General features: G+C 54.6%; 3 protein-coding genes across 3 annotated transcripts; 1 reads left to right on the forward strand and 2 right to left on the reverse strand.

Annotated features, from left to right (window-relative positions):
* Window positions 1-9: 9 nt before the first annotated feature.
* Window positions 10-8,582, reverse strand: TGME49_248120 (hypothetical protein). The gene is made up of 10 exons (XM_018780848.1): window positions 7,065-8,582; window positions 6,403-6,543; window positions 5,571-5,891; window positions 5,118-5,354; window positions 4,558-4,806; window positions 3,189-3,797; window positions 2,655-2,768; window positions 2,301-2,368; window positions 1,923-1,974; window positions 10-1,388 (listed from the first exon to the last, which is right to left on the reverse strand). Exons 1-10 carry the CDS (start codon window positions 7,350-7,352, stop codon window positions 579-581), a joined length of 2,889 nt encoding a protein of 962 aa, XP_018634987.1. The 5' UTR covers window positions 7,353-8,582; the 3' UTR covers window positions 10-578.
* TGME49_248130 (hypothetical protein) lies at window positions 8,207-17,223 on the forward strand. The gene is made up of 7 exons (XM_018780849.1): window positions 8,207-9,855; window positions 10,449-11,737; window positions 12,056-12,194; window positions 12,821-12,930; window positions 13,425-13,516; window positions 14,514-14,606; window positions 15,374-17,223. The coding sequence occupies exons 1-7, from the start codon at window positions 9,114-9,116 to the stop codon at window positions 15,504-15,506; spliced, it is 2,598 nt and encodes an 865-aa protein (XP_018634986.1). The 5' UTR covers window positions 8,207-9,113; the 3' UTR covers window positions 15,507-17,223.
* A 704-nt stretch (window positions 17,224-17,927) lies between these two features.
* TGME49_248140 (hypothetical protein) lies at window positions 17,928-20,963 on the reverse strand. The gene is made up of 3 exons (XM_002367120.2): window positions 19,848-20,963; window positions 19,140-19,409; window positions 17,928-18,809 (listed from the first exon to the last, which is right to left on the reverse strand). The coding sequence occupies exons 1-3, from the start codon at window positions 20,515-20,517 to the stop codon at window positions 18,193-18,195; spliced, it is 1,557 nt and encodes a 518-aa protein (XP_002367161.1). The 5' UTR covers window positions 20,518-20,963; the 3' UTR covers window positions 17,928-18,192.
* Between the last annotated feature and the right edge of the window lie 1,216 nt (window positions 20,964-22,179).

Genomic DNA, 22,179 nt, shown 5'->3' on the forward strand with positions numbered 1-22,179 from the left:
CACCAGTTTATTTCCCTGGAAAAAGGGAAAGTCTTTGCCACGAAACTTCGGCTGTCGGTTGTGGGTTCACGATTTGCCGTTCACGTCATTTTCCCGCTGTGCCCGATTTGAAAGGCGTCGAGCTGCCAAATGTAACACGACAAACACGCAGATGTATCCAGAGAAACTCCAGCAAACACGCGTAGTTGTGAGTCGCACTCAGAGGCGCTTGGCACGTTCACTCTTTCGCAGTCTTTGTGTCGCCTCTCTCGCGGGTCTCAGAACGTAGCCTGCCTCCCTCAAAACTGCCCCGCACTCATCGCAGCAGAGATCCCACACGCCTTCGTACGGGGTGTACCCCCCTGTCTCGGTCGCGTTACCCTCGGATCCGCGTCTCTGCGAATCGCTCTTTCACTCTCGCTTCATCCTTAAGACCCCGCCTGCACCCGACCAGACTCAATTTGCTTTTGGACCGCTCGGACACGCACAACGCCACTCCCTTTCCTAGGAACAGACCTCACAGAACTGCTTGCACGTTGGAACGCGTCTGCAAGTTCGAAAAGGCTGAATTCGGAAGTCTCCCGTCCTGAGTTCCCTTCCTACCCCATGTGTCCGCCTGGCCTCATCAGGTCCGGGGCCCCAGGATGCATGCCGGCGCCGGTCCAGAACTGGCCTGGACCCATGTGGGGCGGCATACCCTGCCCCTGGGGACCCGCTGGGGTCCACGAGGCACCCATGCCCCCACCCGCCATGAGACCGTGTTGTGGCTGCATCATTTGCATCGGAATGCCGCCGCCCATCGGCCCGTGCGTGTAGACCCCTGGGACGCCCATCCCCATAGGGGGCCTTCTTCCTGTCTCCACCCGCCCCACAGTCTGGTGGTAGGGTCCCGCGGGCCTCGCGGGGTTTCCTGGCCCGTGGGGCCCCGCTACCCCGGGGGTCTGGAGCCCCTGGGACACACCCCCTGGCATCACTGGAGTCACCGCGAACTGCGAAGGAGGAGGCCCCAAGTGCGCCGGCGGCTTGACCCCGCCAGGGGCGACGAAGCCAGAGCCTGAAACCCCAGAGAGGTCCCCAGAGACCCCCAGCGCGGGAGGCTCCGGGGTCGCTGCCCCCGCCGAGCTCTGCGCGTCGTGTGCAGGTCCACCTGCAGCTGCTGCAGCGGAAGGAAAGCCACCTGCGCCCGCGGCGCCAGAAGGAAACGAGGGAGAAGCGGAGCTTCCCGGTGACATCTGGGGCTCCTCCTTCTTCTTCACATGGCGAGTACCCCCCGTAGGTCGCGGCCGGTGGCTGCTGCTCGCGCCCCCACTTGCTAGGCCCGTGCCCCCCGTACGGGGTTTCACAGGGCGAGAAGAGGCCCCTGCAGACCCAGCAGTGCCTTGACCAGATCCTGAGGCTCCATCCGCATTCTACAAGCATGCACACACACACACACAGAAAACAAGTGCAAAGGCAGACATGTCTAGATATGTTTAGTATGCACATTTGGTGTACCTATAGGTATAGGTTATAGGGGTGAAGAAAGCAAGACATTAGGGAAGGTGGAGGCAGAGGGGACGCAATGTAGAAATGCCTCGAACCGGAAGAAGACAACGGGGGAATGAAAGAAAACACAGGAATTGATGATGAGAAGAACCGAGGAACAAGACTCATACAAGAAAACGAAGTACACGTTTCGATCCAGACACTCTGTGATTAAGGATATCACAAACTCACATGACTGTACGCCGAATTTTTGCACCCGAGATTGACGAAAAAGTGTAAAGGAACAGAATCCACGTGTGCCCTGGTCGACCTAAAGAAAGGCCTGTCTCGTTGTAGAAATAAACATCTGTACATCTACGTGTATATCTCTCCATATATACCTATGTATGTTTCTCCATACAGATCTACATGGATTTCTTTCAAGAAATAGTCGCCGAGTTTCGAAATGTTTTGCTCACCTCGCGTTGTCGCTTTCTCGGATCCGGGATGTTGAAGGAAGACAGCACCTTGCTGCAACACACGAGGGAAATCGAATAACGTACAAAGTCCGCGATGACTCCAAGAGAAGCAGTGCCACCACCCCAGGACTTCTTGCCGCTGACGCAAAGCAACGCTGTCCACTTGTGTCCTGATCGACTTTGAAAGGACAGTCTCGTCTACAGATATATACACATTTATATAAATATATATATATATATAAATATATAGATATATTTGTATATGTATATATATTTGTATATACATACGCTTGTGTGCACATCTGTATTGACACAAATGTGTACACATATTGTTCGTCAAGGACATATATGGGTGTGCACGCAGGGGACAAAGCTCACCACACTTGGTCTTCGTATGAGACGTTTCGCTTTTGCAGGTAGCGCTGAACAGCTCTTGGAACCCAGGGCTGCGGCACAGGAGGCACAAGAAACAGACACGAATGCTGTCGCACGAACGAAGGCCAAAGTTTCTTGCAGCTGGAGCGATTTCACCCGTGAGCTGTCGCTACACCGCGGCTAAAGTTTCCAGCGTGAAATGCCCTCGGAGCTGCTCAGACAGGAAGGCGACCCCCCCTCCCCTCGCTTCTGTCTGTTCTTCCCGAAACAAGCAGAGAGCGAGAACCGGCACCCTTTCGAGGAAGGTCGAGACGCATAGAGTTTGCTCTCTCTTTGCGAGCACTTCGGTTTACTCACCGACGTGTAATAGGCAGCTGTGCGTTGCCGCGTGTTGTAGTCGTAAACGAAGTCTTCGTCCAAAAGCGCCTCGGAGATGTCCGGCAGTGTCTGCGACAGCTGCTGGTTGAGGAACTGACGCATTGAAGAAAACAAGGAAAACAACTATTTAAAGACGAAGAAAGACAGCTCGAAACTCGCGTTTCCTTTTTTCTTTCTTGTTGACAACCCCTCGACCTGACGGAAGCCTTCTTCAACAAATTCTCGCATCAACGTCACGAGTTGAAAAATACACGCGAGCACTCTCGCCCATTTGAGTCCACGGTTCCCCCCCTCACCTTCGTGTATACTTTGCGGCTCGGCTTCCCTTCGCGCGTGTCTCAGAATCCGGAGTACCAGTACAAACCGTTCTAACATCTTGTTCTTTCTCTCTTCTCTTACCTCAGGGAAGAGAAACGAGGTGCCTGAAACCTGTCCTGCACCACCCGCACCGGTGTCTCTTCCCCGAGAGTCGACCTGCCGAGCGGTTCGACACTTTCTCCCCCTTTTTCTCACCGCTAGTGGATTGTTTGCGAATCCTTTGTAGAGGTTCAAGTACATGACTCTTTGCTGGAGTTTCTCCATTTCCTCTCGGAGCTTCTGATCCACCTCGTCGCTGCGTTGTTGCACGCGGAGAATGTGTTGCAGCAGCGCCTGCTCGTCTTCTGTCTGCTCCTCGCCGCGGCCGCGTCTCTGCGCCGGCGCCTGGTTCGCTTTCGGCGCCAGACAAGCCGCGCTGGCGAGCTGCAGCTGCTGCAGCTGTGTCTGGCTGGACAGCTGCTGCAGGACCTGTTGCTGGCTGGACAGCCAGGGGTCGAGACCCAGGACGCAGCAGCTCGTCGCCATGTTCTGCAGGAGTGTCTCCACCGCTGACGCCCAGAGCACGGCGCTCCCGCCCGGCAGGCTGGCCGACGCGCCGCCCTGACCGGCGCTGCAGGCGCTCCAGCCTGCGCCGGCGGTGTCGAGGCACTCGAGTGTGAACTCGTACGCCTGCTCGTTGTCGATCCAGTCTCCTCGCAGCTTGAGAGGGTGTGAAATGCAGACGGGACTGGGAGGCAGCAACTGACTTCGCAGCAGACGCGGCAAGTCTGCGAAGCAAAAGTGCTCGACATGCGCCCCGAAAACCTAAACCCAAAAAGGAACAGGTCCACACGCGCGGAAAGACTGCGAAGAACGAGAGCGACAAAGAGCCACAGAAAGGCTCGTGGGGGACAGAGAAAGATAGCGAGACGCGGAGACAGAAACGCTGTGGACGGATGTCGAGCAGGCGAACCGACAAAAAAAGAGGCAGGTTTGAAGGCGTGAGCTGTCACATACCGAAGCGAACCGAACACCGAAGAAAAGGCGCCGAAGGGTCTCCTGACTTCTCCTCAGTTGACACGTCGCACAGTTGTCACCGCAAAAAAAACGATCGCACACACAAATTCCTTGACGCGTTCAACTCTCGAGATCACCTCACAAATATCCACAGCAATTAAAACGCCTCCATAAAAGAACACATAACTAAAAAAAAGTCCACATTTATATTTATATATTCGTATATGTTTTTATAGATTTATATATTTGTATACGATTTCTTCGTTGCAGTGACCTATGTACTCTCAGCAATTCGAGGAATCCCCGTCGCGCTGAGATCTACGTCCGAAGCGAAACGTCTCTCTCATTCAGTAGGACGAAAATACGCGGCTCTTTATGGACGAAAGCATTTGACTTTATGGTCACTTGGACAGCTGGGAGGTCGCCGCCCACGGCGAAGCTTTCGACAGAAAAAGGATGCGTTTCCTGGGTGTCTTTCGAGCCTTTTCTGCTTCGCTTGGTCTTTCCGCAGGGTCTTCCGCACTCAGTCTAAATTGGGAGACATTTTTATCGCATGCACTGTGTTTACCGCTTGCAGCACTGCGTCGGTGCGAGCGTAGAGAATGCCTGCAGGATCTACTGTGGAAGTCGCGGATTTCCTCGCCTCTCCGGAGGCAGCCGACGGACTCGAGTCCTTGCTGTCCAGCGGAGTCTTTTCGCTCTTCGCTTCAGACAGAAGCAGATCGTTCGCCATCACGTGCGTCCAGATCGCTCGCAGCACCCCGCAGAGCGACATCTGCTGCTTTCCGCCGCACAACGCGGACAGAGGCTCGCTCAACTGAAAAAGGGAGAGACAACAGAGGCGCGAGAAAGAGGTGAGAGGAAGAAGAGGCCGACGGGAGACGGAGAGGAAAGCGAAGCAGTGAAAGAGAGAAGGAGAGAACGAGGCCTGGAGAGAGAGGACGAAAGGCAACGACGGAGGCACAAGAGAGAAGACGAGAAAACGCAGAATGCGAGGAGAGAAGGCGATCACGGAAGCCCTGTGGAGAGCAACCCAGGGAGACACGGAGAAGGGAAAGGCGAAGCCGCCGACAGAAACCGAGGAAAAAGACAGAGGCGCAGAGGCGGCCGTGTCAATGCAGTGCTTACTCTGAATGTGGGCGTTCGGTAGTTGATGAAGAAGAGAATTTTCAGAGGCATCTCCCTGCTGCCTTTGCGGTGGATCGACAGTCCGTCGAAGAGCGAAGCTGCGAGCGAACCGGTCGTGCGGCTGTCCCAGACGACCGTTTCCTCTGGAGTGAGGATCATCACTCGCGAGAAAAAAGACGAAAATCGAGGAGTGAAAACGCTCGATCCGGGACCTCCAACGCTGTGGTTCACAGCCGTCTGAAAAACACAAAGCAACCCAACTCGGGAAGCGACATGTGGACAAGGCGTCGAGCCCCAACAGACTCCAAGCACAACGCGAGGACGCAGAATCGACTCCCCGACATTCCCCAGGATTCCTTTCTCTGTGCCTCTCTTCTTCCCCGTGCCTCTCCTTCTCCCTCTCATCTCTCTGTCTCCACCGCTGTCTCCGCTTCTCTCTCGCCGCAGTCTCACATCTTGCTTCTCCATGCTGACGGCTTTGATGTACAGGCACCATGAGGGCGGGGGTGTATGTACATCGGAGGATTCGACGGGAGGGGGACATGCGCCTTTCTTTCCGTCGTCGAGCGCGACTTGCGCGCCGAGTTTTTCAGGACCCCCTCCTTCAGCACTTGCAGACTGAGCATTCGCGAGGGCCGCGGCCGCCAGCGAAGCCGAAAGGGCGTCTGGCTGCGGCGCATGCTGCTCAAATGCGGAGTACGCCGGCGGCTGGTGTTCGTGTGTGTTGTAGATGAAGACCCGCAGGCGCCGCCGCGACAGCAGCGTCGGCAGCACCTGAAAAAGTATCGAAAACCAGAAAACATGATATATACTCGGAGAGAATGTGCAGAGGCTCTTGCGAGAGGACGAGAAAAAAGGTGTACGCAAAAAAACATACCGACATCCACCCTCCGCTGTAGCCCACAGAGAGTCTTGGGGGAAATGGAGAAAAAAAGCTGGATTTTGAAAAAACCAGAAAGTGTCGGAAAAATCTCCCGCTGCAGGTTCCAAAACGTTTTTTCATTCTCTATACTTCTTTCCTGTGTTTTCTCCCTTTGGATTTTATCGTCGTCAACTCCTTCCTCCCCTTTTTGTCGTTTTTCTCGACCAGTTTCACTTCTTCTATTCCGCTGGAACCCTCTCTCCTTGTTCCCTTCCTTTGCCTCCACAAGGATGTGCACGTTTTCTTTGTTTTCACTTTCTCCACCTGCTTTGTCTTTTTAACCTCGTAATCTCCTGCCTTCTCCCCCAGTTCTCCGCCATCTTCACCGCCTTTTCTTCCGCGCAACTTCCTTTCTTGACGCACAATTCGACTGCTGGTGTGGAGACTGGGGTAGCAAGCGTCTCGTAGATTCGTGACGAGATGCTCAACTGCCTCATCCATCTCGTGCTGCAGTTCGCGGAGCGCGAGGGATTCTCTGTAGAGCTCGGGGCAAACCTTCTCCACCTACAACATATAAACAAAAAAAGCATCGTCTTCTTCCAACAGATACGCTCTCCTCTTCATCCAGACCAAACTCACGCACAAAACATCGAAAAAAGAGACACAGGCGACATTCATGCATCTCTTCAACACACACAGTTCCACATACACATCTGCGTACACATGTTTCATGTATATATATATATATATATGTATATTTATATATATATCTATATGAATAGAATAGAGGAAATACGTACATACATATTTATACACGTACACGCATACGCATACAGAGAGGGAACTCTGTGTCTATGTTAAGACGAGGAACACTCCCCCCCCCTCTGGAGATAGGTTACGAAAGAGGCCTCAGTCGAAATTCGTGTAGATCTGGAAGATGATATTCCACAAGTTTTTCCCCGTTCTCTCTGTCTCGTCCGCTTCTGTCTCTCCATGTCCCGTTCGTCTTCTCTCCTCCACACCCAGACGCGTTCTTTCTCTTCTGCTGTCCCTCCTCCGCTGTCTGTGTGGTGCGGTGTACATACACATTCCGGCACATCAATGCACGGGGCGAGTCCGGTTCCCTTCGTTTCGCGTTTTCCAGAGAGAGGCGAAGTTCCTGACTGTTTGGAGGAGACGGTGGAGTGCCCTTTCTGCCTGAGAGAAGCGTTGGCAGCTGTCGATGCACTCGAAGGCTTCTTCGCGCATGCAGACGCAGAGCCCGCGACAGACCGCGCCGCGGCAGACGCCGGAAAGGTCTCGTTTTGCGGTCGACAAGAGGCGCCGTCCACAGAGGCCTGAGAGGCGGCGGGAACTCCAGAAGAAGGCGTCATTTTGGAATCGACGACGAAAAAAGGAGGGGGGTATGGGGAGAGGACAGGGAAGAGGATGGAGCAGAGGACAGGGAAGAGAGAAAATCCTTCAGAGGCGTGAGGGCAGATCTGACGTCGAATCTTTGTTGGGGCACCCCCAGCGAATTCAGGAGAGATTCAAGCGACGGAAGAGACGAGAGCGGGGTGTACAGACGCAGGAGACACAAGGGCGACGGACAAAAGGAAACAGGAAGGGGTGTTGCGCTCTTGAGAGAGAAGATGCAGAGGAAAGGAGACAAGACAAGCAGAAAATAAAGGACGAAGGAAGCGCGAAAGGGAAGAAGAGAAGAGAAAAGGAAAACAACGAAGAAAGAAGAGAGAACACCGCGCTGACAAAGGAGGGGGAGAAGAGAAGAGCTTCGTCGCCTTCTCCCCCCCAGAGAGAAGAGACGTTCAGGCGGATGTCTACTCAGGAGGCCGTTTTACGGTACGAAATTCCTTCCGTTCACAACCAAGAAAGTGACGAGTCTTGATCTTCACACTTTTGACCGCAAGGCAGAAGACGACGGAGCCTAACGTCGTGTTTTCCTCCGGAGTCGACTCCGAGAAACTCCGCATTCTGGAGACGCCGCGCCCGCCTCAAAGAAAAAACAAACGAAAGAGATCGTTTCGTGAAACTGTATGAAAGTTGCTGATGTCTTCCTCTCTGCTTCTCTCTCCCTTCTCTCGCGTCTGCCCTTGCATGCGTTCACAGCCGTTCGGGAGATTGTGCCTCCTGGACATCTCGGCGACAGCTTTGAGAGACAAGGTCGGAGAATGTTCTTTGTTGAAACGAGTTCTTTCGGTTGACGCGTTTTCTTCTCAGAGAGAGCAACGAAACTGCGGCGAAGGAAGATCTTTTTTCTGAGTCTCGCCGCTTGGCCTCGCCTTGTCGCTTGCGCCGTCTCAAAAGAACAGCTTCTTAGTCTCTGCCGGAAGGGCCGGTCGACACACCAGTGGGGTGTCCCCGTTCTCCTTTCGGGCGTGTTGGGCTCCAAAAGGGCTCAGCAAGAAGTCAGAGAAAAAGGCTTGGTTTCCTTACGAAAACCGTCCTCTCCGACTTCTTTTTCCTCGACTTCCGGCACCAGTTCGTCTCCGCTCCGCTGCGCGCAGCGCCCGGCGGCGGTCGACCCAGGAAATTGTTCCAGATCCCTTTCTCTCAGCCAACGCTGAAGCACTCAGTCCTCTCCGCTCTTCACTCCACGCGCTCGCATATATATATATATATCCCTATATCTATATATTTATGCATATATATATATACATATATACGTATGTATATTTAATTTTATGCATCCTGCGTCTACGCCGTTACGTCCCCAAGTATTCTGCGTGCTGGATTTTACGTCCAACACGATCTACACTTACGCATATACACGTATGCATACTTGCAGAGACGTGTATGTATACACAGGGTTTGTATGTGAATCTGCATCTTCAATGATATTGAGAGGCATGCAGTTGCTTCAGTGTGTCTGTGTGTGTGTCTCGCAAGCGACTTGCCTGCGTTGTCTCCCTGTCAATTTTTGCGAAGAGCTGGACGAAAACGCGTTCTCTGAAGCATTCTCTTGACTCCTATCCTGATTTTTCGGAGGAACCTTGGACCCCCACTCTCTTTTTTTCAAGGTCGCTGGGTCCCCAAATTCTCTCTCCGTCTTCAACAGAGTCGCCGCCTTCCACTTGCTGCACAGACAGCTCGTTTCAACGTTTCCTGCAGCCGTCTCCCTCTCCTTCACTGAGAGAATGTCACAAGCTTCAGCCTCTCTGAGGCTGCTCTCTGCCTGGTCGCCTTCCTTTCTCTTCAGAGCGGAGGCGGACAGCGGTGTCCAGACACCGCAAGCCGCAGCGAGGCAGAAAGGGCAGGAGCAACAGAGGGGAGCAGCGACGAGACTCTGCGAGGGAGACACGCCGCGTCGAAGTGCTCTCGTTTCCTGCTTGCGATCCCCGTCTGCAGGCGCTCTTTTACGGGGACTCAGAGAGGCCGAAAGACAGAGGGCAGTTGGAGACAGACTCAGGGCGAAAGATGTCGGGGGCTGCTCGCAGCCGACGCGGGGTGTATATACTCCTTGGCTCGCGAGTGGTGAGAGAGAGGGAGAAACTCAAGTGAAAACTGCGAGAGGAAGTCGATCCTCTACAGTCTGTCTCGGACTGAAGACCGAGAGGAAAAACCGACGTCTCTGGGCACACCGGCTCGTCAAGAACGGCCAGAGTCGCACGCGGTTCTCTGTGTCTCTATGTGCGACTTCTTCTTGTCCTTCCTCTGCTTCTTCCTCTGGTCCTGCATCATCTTCGTCGTCTGCGTCTTCCTCTTCTTGGGGTGTCTCTTCTTATCTTTGGGGATGGGCTTCCTTTCCCTGGAACTGGGGGAGACAGAAAACCGGTGGAGACGCGGCGCTGGAGCAGGCGCTCTTCGCGGGTGTACAGACACCCGAAAGGCCGCGGATTTCTTTGCAACTCACCAGAAGAAAGGATCAGGAAGACCGAGGTACGGTCGGAGAGGAAGTTTCCCCTCCGTCTTCAGTTTTTTTTTGCCTGTCTTCGTCGCTTGCCGTACCACTGTCTCCGTTGCTCTCCTCGGTAGCCACGACACCTCGAAATCGTTCACCTTTCCTTCTTTGCAGAATTGCATCAACCCTCTCATGTCTATCTCTGTCTGTCTCTATCTCTGTGTATATTTGTGAGGATCTGCACAGCTCCATGTGCACTACGCGGCATGCCTCCACTCACAGTTCTTACGGTTCGTGAGGCTTGCGGCGCGAAAGAGCCTGGAGCGCAGCGTCGAGTTCGTGTCGAGTTTCGCATCTCTGATTTCCGGGCAGAGAGGCGAAACGTTGTCGTCGCAGCAATTTCCAGCAAGTACCACTGCAGGTGTAATCGCGCGTCAGCCGCCTTGCCAGTTGAACTGGGCTCTGAGTTTCTCGCTGTCCCCCGCGTTCTTCGCAGTGACTGGGGTCCGGTCACACACCCTCTTCGGTCTCTCTGAGTCTCCGCGCGTCTCTTTTTCTTTTTTCTTCAGCCTTCTGCACACCTCACTGCTTCGCTGTCTCTTCGGTTCGCCCTTCTGCTTTCCTCTTGCAGGCGGAGACTTCCTGAATGTGGCTGCCGTAGGCGAGCGCCCGCTAAGACTTGGAGAGACCGTCTGCGCGGAGAAGCCGCTTCTCATCGGCTGTTCCGAGGGTGTGTCTGCTGCTGCGGTTTTCGATCTGCCTGCGTTTTTCTCCAAGAGACGCGAGGACCCTGCACGGCCGACCGACGTCGGTTCCTGCGCCTCCGATCTGCGTCGTCCCCTCTCTGCCTCGCCCTCTGGCAAGTCTCCCCGAAGGCAGGCGCAGAGCAGCTTCTTCGTGCCTCCTTTTATGGACCTTCTCGCGGCTGCGCTCCTGGTCAGACACAAGGCAACGGCGTCGCCTTCCGCCTCCGCAGACCCTGCCGACTTGTGCTCCGCGCAAGCGACGCAGAAGGCGCTGCTGTCGCTCTTCTCCCTCGCTGCCTCTCGGGCGTCTCCGGAGACGCTTGGCGGTCCAGGGGAGGGGGCGGAGGCGGCGCCAGAGGGCAGAGATACCCCACAGAGGCAGCTGGCGAAGGAGCTGCATGCGGTGCTTCGCCCTGACTTCGAGGAATCGGTAGAAGACCTCGAGACTCTCATCTCGCTTCTGCACATCGCCTCGCTGCCGCTGCCGAGCGACGACGCCGGCTCCCGCGAGGAAGGACTCGGCGACGAACGCCCAGTGGATTCGCAGCGCCCGTTGGAGACATCTGCGAAGTCGTCCATGCGTGTCGGCTTCTTTCCTCTTCTCGTCGGTCTCTCTGAAGAGCCGTCGTGCCGTCCGAATGTGGTGATCTCCTTCACAGAAGAAGCAGGGAAGTCGGCTCGCAGCCAGGATCCTCGTCCCAGTCTCTCTTACGTCTTCACCTCAGATGCCTGCCCCAGTTCGGAGTGCCTTCCTCTCTCCGCTGCGTCTCTTTCTTCTGCTTCGAGTGCAGACGGAGGTGGAGACGAGACACGCAGAGAGACTGAGGGAGAGACTGAGGTTGCGCAGAAGGGGGTCCGACATACTGTGGCGGTGCGTGTGTCTCCGAGCACCTCTCTCGAGTCTCTGTATGTGCCGACGTTCATGCGGGAGGCTCGTCGTCGCCGGCGGCAGTTCGGGACTGTGTCGCGCGCATGCAGATGCGAGAGGTGCACCGAGGCGCCGGAGCTGTGTCGAAGTTTCAACTGCGACTCTTGTGCGGCACTGAGCTCCTCCAACGCGCAGTCCGGTGTCTCCGGCAGACCCGAGGTGCCCCCAATCGTCTGCCCCACAGGACCGTCCAAGTCGCGCGCTCTCGCAGACACTCCGATGCGCTGTCTCCGTTGCGGTCGAGAGGTGAGAGAGAGGGAGGAGAAAGGTGGATTCTCAAGGACGTTTCGCCGGGACGTTGGCGGCGAACATGGATTATGCAAGTCGAGGCCATCTTCAGTGAACTGGGAGGGCTCTGAGCTCGCACCCGAATGCGGAGGACAGTTCGCTTTCCTCCGGCACGATGCGTACATTTCGTCGCACAGACTGTGAACGTTTTTCGACTGTGGAGTCTAAAAATTCGCCTCTCTCCAAGACTCTACAAAGGACTGTGCAGGACAGAACTCGAAGTCTGCAGTCGATCAGAACTGTCTTGTCGGCGAGGGGATCTGCGCATGTTTGCAGCCTTCTGTGGAGACAAAAGAAAAGTTCGAAGCAGCAGAAAAGAGCCTCTTCATGTCCCTCATGACGGCAGCGCATGTCGGAACCGACGCCAGGCGTCGCCTTCCTTCGACGGCTTTCGACGCTCTCGCCGACGCGGCCGGTACGGGAACTGCTTTGTAACGAGGTCTCTGTTCGATGCCCTGTTCTCCTCGTCTGCACCTCTACATGCGGTACCTCAGAATTCTCCGAATCCACTCTCAGAGCTCTCGCTTTCCGAGGACTTCTTTGTTCTCGCCCTGGAGTCCTTCCTGAGCAACGCATGCTTTGGACACTAAAGTATACATATGTAACTATATAAAATAAATAAATAAATAAATATATATATTTTATATAATTACAGCTCTCTCTGTATATATATGTATGTGTTTATTTTGTGTTGATGGTTTTTGTGGGGGGTTTTAGGACGGGCGAGAAGTATTTTTGTGTTGTAGAGGTAGAGATGTGGATCGTGATTTCATCTCTAAAATCGTCTTTCGTGTGTCTCCTGCCCCCCCGAGCGTATTCGTTCTCGTTTTTTGTTTTTCCAGTTTGCCCATTCCGCGTCGTCTCGACTTCCGCGCTTTCGCGACCCTGTGGCCTCTGTGGCTCGCGCGTCAGCCGTGTGTACGTTTTCTCTCTCTTCAAACGCAGATCGTGTCTGTCGACTTTTTCCCCGTTGTTCGTCCCAGTGCGTTTCTCGCGTTGATGCTGCAGTTGCAGAGTGTCTCTTGTCGCTTTTTCCTTTAGTCGGGTCCGACACAGAGAGTAGGGCATTGATTGCAGACACGCATTTTCTTCGCGTTCGCCAGTTCACAGAAGGTCTCTATCGCCTTCTTCAACAGAGATCTGAGAGACAGGTAGGCAGACTCAGAATGTTTGCGCACACCGCCGTTTCCCCGTCGACAACAGTAGCGATCCGCCTCATGACAGTGGAGACAATGGATCCACTAAGACTCTAGCAACAGCGTCAAACTCCACAGATCTCGAACGCCTCGGTCGCCGCCTTCCAGCTTCAACAGACGCGTACATCAAGCCTCAGTGTTAGCGGGAGAGTCCGTCCATGCTGCGTTGAGTGGCGAGAGTTCCAGGCGACCTATCTTCTTCAACGAACTTTACGTATTTAAAACTTGAGAGTCCCCGACGTAGGAGGGCCTCCTCTTTTACCTTGCTTGTGTTTCGGTTCTCGCAGAATCGGACGCGTCTGCAGTCTCGTGTCTCATCAAGCGTAGCGAAAGACAGCCTAAGTGGGACACTGGGATACACAAATGTTGCGCGATCTGAGGGAGCGCGGAAAGGTTGGGCTTGCTTATCTCCTCGCACACTTTCAGATTTCTTTTGTTCTCACGATCAGGAAACCGGACCTCAACGGGGACTGCCTGTCCGGAGCGACAAGCCGGAGCTGCTGAGGAGGCGATGTGACTCAGTCATCGAAGCTACGCGTTCGTACGTTTCCTGGACTTCTCGCTCTCTATTGTCGGGCCGCATTGTTCTGTTCGAGCTTTGTTTTGTGTCACCTCTTTCCTCTCGCCGTCTGATTCCCCTAGAGAGCCTCGGGGTGCTCTTCCCCCACTCATCTGTCTGACGGACGGACCGCAGTGTTCTGGAATCAGTTTGGGGCAAGCGAGAATGCGGAGCGCATGCCGGGAGGTAGCAGTGCGCCGTGGAACCCAACAGCTAGTTGGGAGAGATGTTACGCATTTTTGCCGCAGGAACCTTTTCACCCTCAAAGAATCGAGAAGATCATACTCGACACCCAAGTTTCTTTTCGGCTTCCACCCTCGCATCTATGACAATCGAAGAATATATATATATATATACATATATGTTTATCCACCTTGCTATAGCTCGCTCTCTATATACATATATATATATATATGTATTTGTGTAGACGTCTGGTCGCGCTCGTTCAGTTCCTTTTATCGTGGTAGGTAGCTTCGTATGTGGGCAGAGTGAACGCAACCGAGACCTTGATGATTTCCGAAAGGGAGCATGCGGTTTTGCTTATGGAAACGCGTTTCAACCCCCCAAACGTGGAGAGGAAAGAGGATCGTCTTTTTTGCAAGTTTGTGAATCACCTGAGGCACGAGGTGTGTTGTATTTTCAGTTGCGTCTTCTTCTCGCCTCCAGCGTCGGTCGTTTGTTAGTCTGTCTGTCGCTCCCCAGTGATCGGGGACAAGTGAAATTAGCGCTTTGAATGCCTGAGCATCAATCACGAATTCATACCTCAAAATAGTGTCAGTGGAGGGGTTCTGGCTTTGGTAGATAGGGTGTGGAGTTCATAGTGCTTGTAGGATACGTTCGTATCAAAGCATGTGTGACTGGATACACATGTACAAATAGATTTGGTCGGCATTCGTTATTACGGTAGGATGGACAGGTTCTTTTTGAGATCTCACAATCGAACACACTGATTATTTTAGGTGCCTGCGATTTTTCTCAGCGTCGTCGGTCCCCACCCAGATGAGGCTCGACTGCTCGAATGTCTTGCCCTGGTCACGGGAGAGGAAGAAGATTTCCAGCGAGCCTATCGCAGGTGAGAACGCATATGCCGGGTTCCTCTTGTTCGCGACAGTGTTTCCAACAAGGAAGCGTCCCCGAAGAAAGGAATATTCTCAAAGGGAGGAGACGCTGGTCGCACCTTCCCGCGTGGAGGAAGTTCCGTGCTTTCTTTTCCAGCTTGTCTTCCGGTGTCGCTTTCCCTTGTGGCATTCCCTAAACGCTGCAATACACACGCACAGTACCCGGGTGACTTATAAGGTCTGGACAGAGTGCATCTGGAGTTAACCTGCGCTCGGCGTAACCCCTCAACCAACCACAAGCAACGAACGGCAGGAGGAGGGGAAAGCCTCAACTTTGCAGTTTTTTGAGTAACGTTTGGCCGCTGCTTTTGAGTCATCCACGCTATGTATTTTGTTGCAGGATACGTTTGAGTGCTGACTTCGTACAGACCACAGGACGGGAGAGAATCTAATGTGTACCTCCGTTCGAAGAAATCAAAAGAACGTTGACCCTGGATGGGAACGGTGCGTGTCGAGCGGGAGAAACGCACATCTCCATCGAATCCGGAGGTGTCGTCTCTGTCGTGCTGTCTCGCGACCGAAGTAAAAACAGAGATGTGTGGATGGAAACAAGGCGTTTTGGGGAATCAAAATTCCGTTTTCGTGAGATCAAAAAGATGCAGCGCGTCTTCTACGGCATGTTTCTCGCCGAGCCTGTGTGTGTGTCGAGGCTGCGGTATGTCAGCTGCTCATTTACTGCTCTCTAATATCGTCTTCAAATCGTGTGTGTCTGCCCGATCAGGCGCCAGGAGTTTTACAGAGGAGACAAAGCGGGGCAGTGCGGTCCGCCGTACAAAGTCTGGAAAGAAAGGCTGCTTGCCCGTCTAGCCTCAACGGCGACAGCTCATGCGCCGCGTCGGGGATCTGACTTTTAATTGAGAGTGCGGACTTTCATTCCGACGACCTACGGGTCTTGCATGGAGGCGCGAACTGGCTGCTAAAAGCCGTTGACAGATCACGAATGTGCACCTGCGTTTCTTTGTTGATACCCCTTTCGACCTGAAATCGGCAAAACAGCGAGCTCACAACGGGCAGCAGATCTCTCACTTTGAACCCTGGACCCCACTGAGGGATCGCAGCGGCTTCTGCGAGGGGCTGACAAAAAGGAGTTCCCCGGAACCCAAGTGGGCGAACTTTGCGGCGAGATGCCTGGTAGTCAAGCGGGACACATCACCGTTGCTGGAAAGAGTTGCCAGACGCTCTCCAATTTAGCGTCTATCATATGTAACCGAGTATGAACATAGGTAGCATGCACATAACTAATCCCTGGACGGTTAATCACGCTCTAGCGGACAGCCTGAGACGTAGGATTATCGATCGTGATTCTCAACCGCGATACTGTGTTTCTGATGGTCTTGGACCCGGCCGGAGGCAACGAGCACAGATACGACAACACAAGCTTACTCTCCCAAACAAATCTTGCACGGCTACTTCCCCAGTCGAGGACAAGCGGAGGCAGAGGGAGCAGCGTGTATATTACTCGTGGAGAGTTCCCTTTGTTTGACTCGCTCCCCTGTAGCTGAGATATTAGACAGGAGCAACAACCAATTGGGTATTTCTGTTACATTCGGAACGCGAATCGCTGCAGATTTGTGTCTGTCAACACGCAAACGATCATCTGAGAGCAACGCGAAACAGACCACCCGATCATGCAGTCCAGGAAAGTTAGAGTCGGGAGTCCGAGCCGTGGAGACCGGCTTTCGTTACAATTGCGATTGCGAACTCGAGGCAATCCGTTCCTAGTAACGGTCACGGCGGCTCCGTCTAGATGCCTCTGGTTTCAAGGCATCGTCAGCGAGTCTCCCGCATCTCCGTGCCCGTGAGCATGTGGCGCAAAAACACACATGTTGGGTTAGGCATGCACGCGTTTTCCTTCCTGCAGTTCCCTGAATCCGGCGTCAGGAGTCCAAAACCAGCGGATGGGAAGGAGTACTCTTCGGATGCCCCGAGCTTCCAGTTTTGCTGGGTGTCGACATGACAACTCCGTACCTGTGTGGAGGATAGGCGCAGCCGCCAAAAGAGCTGACCTACATTCTCACGCCCGGCGTGGAAAGGCATGCGAGCGACGTAGGAAATGGGAATCCAACACTTGCACCTGTCTTGCGCAACTCAGTAGGGTACAATAGCGCTGGACGTAGTAGGGAATACCGCAGGCGTGCTGTGGCCACCGGCGGACGCATGTTCTGATCGACATCCTCACCGCCCCTCGTCAGCCGCCATCTCAGATTCTACGGCGTCAAAGCACCTGTGCTCGAAAGTTAAACGAGGCAGTATGGCTCAACTACAGCTCGTTACCGCCGGTGAGCGAGTCTGGCACACGTAACGTAGTTTGCTGACTTGCAGTTTGTTCTACTCGGGAAATTCGCACGCAGTGTCAATTCCGCTTCTACACTTGACTGGCGTCTTCCCTGTTCGGCGGGGCTGCTGTAGAAACTGAAGAAACTATGAGACACAAGTCCCTGTTGTGCCGCGGACTGTGCATCGACAGGGAGGGCGGAAACGTATCACGGGCATTTGGCGTCCATCATCAACCTATGAGGGTAGGAGGCAGCTTTCAGCGCGGTATCTATACTTGCAGGTCTACTAGAACTAGATAAGGATAAGCAAAGAGAAACAAGACGGTTCTCGCAGCTGCCCCGCCCGACTCCTTTCCTGCCTATATGTCGCTGTTGCGAGTTCCCTGCAAGGGCGATCCATGTACGCCAGCGTCACAAAATACATAAGCCGAGTGGTTTCCCGCACACGAGATCTGTGGTTGGCGTATTCGAAACGCGACGTGAGACACACAGATGTGCCGCGTGTACCGGAACTCCTGACGGCGACGTGGAATCAATTCCGTGAAGCTCGCGTTCGCTGCTCAGCTACTAAGGAGCTTTTTGCGTTGACTGCAAGAACGGCTGTTGAGCGTTTGCCAAAGACAGCGATTACTCGCCTGACATGAGTTTGCTGATTTGACTCATTGGAAAGAAGGGAAAGACACGACCCATTTGTCACCCCAGGTTGGCCGGTACTATGGCAGGTCACAAATACCTTCGCACACCTCTCTGAAACCAAGCAACAAAGTGCGAAAAATCAAAACAACGCAGCATTCGCTGACACTAGCAGGCAGATGCCATGGAGCAGCAAACGGCTGTCGCCAAAGCCTCATCGCCCGTCTCGTTGCCAGCTTTCTTCTCGGTCAACCAGCGTTTCGGTAATGCAGGATATCCGGCGCCACATATGCAGTCTGCACCCTGAACAGAACGGGGCACAGCTGTGTTGCTCCGTGTGCAGAGCCGTCTGTTGGGCGCTAGCCAACGACGAGCAGCTCTGGAGTTCGTCTCCACACTTCAAACGAAGGCCGAAAAGTTTGCTTTCCACGTGGCCACGAGCCAAGCGCCTCCAAAACCCGGGGTGCTGACCCACCGCGTCGGTCTGTGGCTTTTGCCGCGTCGGTCTGTGGCTTTTGCCGCGTCGAAGTGCCTCACTGTGGCGTTCCACCGACGCCACGAGTGGTACGGACGCAGGCCGGTGCACACATCTGTGTCTCACGTGCGGCCCAACTTGCGCGCGTCAACGAACCTAGAAATCGCCGTCGGCGATGACTATATCTGCGTCTCCAAGGTCCAGAGGGTCAGCGTCTCCAGCGTTCACCCACTCCTCGTCTCTGTCTGTGGCAGTGCGCGTGCCAGCGGCGTGGTCGTGCCGCCGGCTCCGCGAGCGTCGTCGGTTTCTCGCAGCCGCATGATTGAACAAGGACGAGACGCCGTACGCTCCGACGAAGAAAAGCATCGAGTAGCCGGCCAACACCGCGTTAACCACAGCGGAGCGCATGCGCCGAGTGCCTTCTTTGTACACAAGCAGTGTGCCAGGATCAGACGCGTATAGCTGCCTGAGAACCACTTGGCGGTGCTCCTCGTTGGTGTCTGCGAGAAAAGCGATCACGTGTCTGTTGGCGAGGGGCTCGTTCGGAGGAACGAGCTCCGCGTCCGCCAATACCCTGTACACTGTTTCGAGACTCTGATCCGCCTCCAATCGGTGCCCCCACGCGGCGAACCGCGACACAGCACTCATAAACCCGAGAGCGAAAAGGATAAAACCAAAGGCAGCCACCTTCGCAATAGTCTTCCCGCCTCGCGCGTAGCTCTCCAGATGTGAGGCACGTTCTTCGAAGAGGCGACGCTCCCTTGCCTCCAAGGCTGCAGCGTCAAGACAGAACACAAGTCCACAGAACGGCCAGACGAGACTCCACGCCTTCTTTTCGATAGACCATCATGAGACCGCGCGATACTAAGAGACTGGTAAGTGAGTACGGACGCGGCGCTGTGGGGGAACGGCGTGTCTAAATCCCCCCGGGGACACCGAGACCTCTCAGCGCACACGAGGGTTTCGTCTCAGTGTAAGCTGTCTGGCAAAACGCAGTGAATATGAGTGGCAAAACACACACGACATGGAAAGACGAACCGAAGCAACCCTCGGCAAGCGGTTGACTCGAAGCGTGCCAGACTTGCGAAGGAAGTTCGCCTCACCTTTTCTGAGGACCACGGGGGTCTTGACCGTGACAGGCTTGTCCCCAGGGATCGCGACAGCCGCTTCGTTCGGCTTGGTGCAAAGAACCAAAAGACTCGACCCCGCCGTCACAGATTTGTTGGTGCCGTGGCTGAGTGGAAGCACCACAGGATCCACCGGGGAACCCTCGAACGAGAGAGCGGGACCCGACGCCTGCGTGACGTAGCCGGTCTTGCCATCGAAAGAAATGCGCCGAACATCACCGGCAGTAGCCGTCGCTGCGACGCCTCCTGAAAAGACAGGCACACACACACGCACACAAACAGGGCGTTTCCGGGGATACCGCCCCAGTGACCGGACGAGAAAAATGTTCCATTTTGGGTGAGAAGCCGCAGCAGAGAATCCACGAAGGACGACAACGGGAAAGACGTTGTCTGAGAGACAGGGGGACCGAAACGCCATGAAAACGTGTGCCACCGATAACAGAAAGAGGCTCGAAAGACGCGCGAGTGGTGGCGGTCAAAGCGACGTGACCACACTGGATTGATACCTCAAGATGAGCGCATGGACTCGTGGCGCAGACACACCAGACGTATGAACGCGTTCCCTCACTGCGTGCTGCTCTACAGGATAGTGTGACATTCCTCCGGAGGACATTGACAGCCGCGGGATTCACTGTCTGGCACTGCTCGAATTCGCTTCTCCGTTTCCTCCTTTCAGTGAAGTACCTGTCGCGCAAACGACCGTTCCATCCGCGCGAGTGTGGAGCGAGAGCCGGTCGGAGAGATTGAAGATCACCTTTTTCCGCGAGCCGATCGTGGCAACAATCGCTGCTTCGTCTGAAATGGCAGCGAAATTTCCGGCGGTGCCGCGCCGTAACGCCCTTTCACCCACGTTCCAGCCTTCCTGCTCCATTTCGGCAGCGAAGTTCGAGTACGGAAAACGAGCAGTTCTTCTGCGGCGGGTGACAATCAGTGGGACTGCGCTGTTGTCTTCCGGGGCACCCAGCGTGGACATCGCCGATGGTTCGTCATTTTCCTCAGGTACTTGTCCGTGTTCCAGGGATTGAACTCCAACGGCATACTGCTGGGAAAAAAACTCCGGGTGCAGGGCAGGCTGTGCAGCGTGGACCCCCAACACGACACCCGTCAGGGTGCCTACGGCATGCCAGCCAGCGCCTCGTTGATTGTTTCCCGCAGACTCCTCCCCGGACGTCACGGCAGGATCGGGAGAGAATGAAGACAACGAAGCACAGAGAACAGCGACCACAACGAAGAGGCAGGGTCGAGAGACCCATTGCAGTAACTTGCCCATTTTGGCTCGCCTGCGGCTGACATTCCTAATCGCAGGGGAGGAAGCGCGTCGGGAGTGCCAACCAGTTGACCCAGCGCTGTACATACACCCGACTCACTGCGACTCTGGCACCAGAGCGGCAGTCAAACCAAAGACATCGAAGGCCGTTGCTGGACTCTGGAAGAAGGAACATGCGAATTTGGAAAGGCTGCGGAGGCGCCTGCACGACAAGAGCACCTCACAGCACGCCAGCTTCCGGCGCGTCCAGAGTCGCCGATACACGAACTGCTGTCGGAACACTTGGATTTCAGGCAAGACTCTTCGCCGGTCGGTGGTCGCCAGTGTGGGAGCAAACGCTCAGACAACGGAAAATCTTGAGGGCGGCCCAGGTTTATCGCGTGAAAGCTGAGAATGAGGCGAGGTCGCGAGGATAAGCGCCCTTCGGGCGCACGACAGCGTAAATTGACGACTTTGCCGAGGGAGCGGCCTTGCAGCGGCCAAGGGGGATGCCGCAAGAAAACCTGGTTTTTTCCTTCGACTCTGTTTTTTCTGGGACAACATAGACACTGCGCCCTTCGGGGTCGCTGGGCACACCGGGATGATACCCTGCATACCGAGAGACCCGCTGCATGCTCAGGCAGAAGGCGGCGCAACATCCGCGCGGCCGTATCGTCGAGTGAGTTTTTTCTAGCGCGAGATGCCGTCCAGTTTGTCTGGAACTTCTCCGTTCTGCTGGACACCAAGTGTTTCTTCCGGCAAGCCCTGTTGAGGAAAACTCTTCTGACATCCGCCTTATTTCCAGCGGTGGTGTACTTGCACTTCGGTTTGCCGATACTTGCGGTGTTTCAAAGGCCGCCCAGCCCGTCGCCAGGTCTAGGAGTACAGGGTGATATTGACGTATCTCCCGTTTCATGGATAATAGTTTTGGTTTGCTGCTTACGCAGCAGCTTATGGTTCCAGGAAGGTTCTTCCAGTTTAATTCAGGATAACACGGTGTGTTCGGAACTCAGGTGTGCCCTGCAGAAGAGGTCGAGTCTTCCTCGTAGGACGACATGCTCTGAACTCGCGTTTAGGCAGTGATTTCAATAGGATGCGTTGGCCACTCCGTTTCCTCCCCCTTTATGGCTGTGAGACAAACCAAAAGATGGGGACAGAAATCCAGATGTCGTAATTTTCCTTTCGCTGAGGGACATAATCTTGCAGGAATCCGTAACACACACTCAGGGCACGGGGTTTCATCCGTACGTCGCCGTACCGTAGCGTAGAGGGGAAATAATTTTGGCAATCCAGTGGCCTTACAATTGTGGTGCTGAGCGGTTGCACCGCCTCACTTCGGGGAAAATAGTCGATTTGTAGAGAAGAACTCCCATCAGAGCGTGAAGCAGCTTCAGGGCTCGGCCTTCGAGGGAATAGTCCAGTGCGCACCTCTTGTTTCTGTAATCACGTAAACGATAACGACGTGCCAGACTCGCCACAGGTAGCGAGAACATACCTTACCACCCATGAGTGTTTCTGAGTAGCGAAACGTGCACTTGGCCAACTTCTCAGGTTTCTTACGATAGGACTGCCAGTTCTCTGGTGAAAGATACGTGGAGGATGCACGCGTTTCACACCTGTGGCGGCGTGACGAAGCACTGATATCCACACTGTTAGCTGACGAATGAAATGACTGCGTTCACTTCAGAGCCCCGTAAGATCGGAGCTTGCGTTTCTTTTGCTCCTGCCGCCCGCGCTCAGGCGCGCACTTTTTGCCAACCACCGCGGAGA

Source organism: Toxoplasma gondii, chromosome XII, assembly GCF_000006565.2.
Source record: "Toxoplasma gondii ME49 chromosome XII, whole genome shotgun sequence".
NCBI lineage: Eukaryota > Apicomplexa > Conoidasida > Eucoccidiorida > Sarcocystidae > Toxoplasma > Toxoplasma gondii.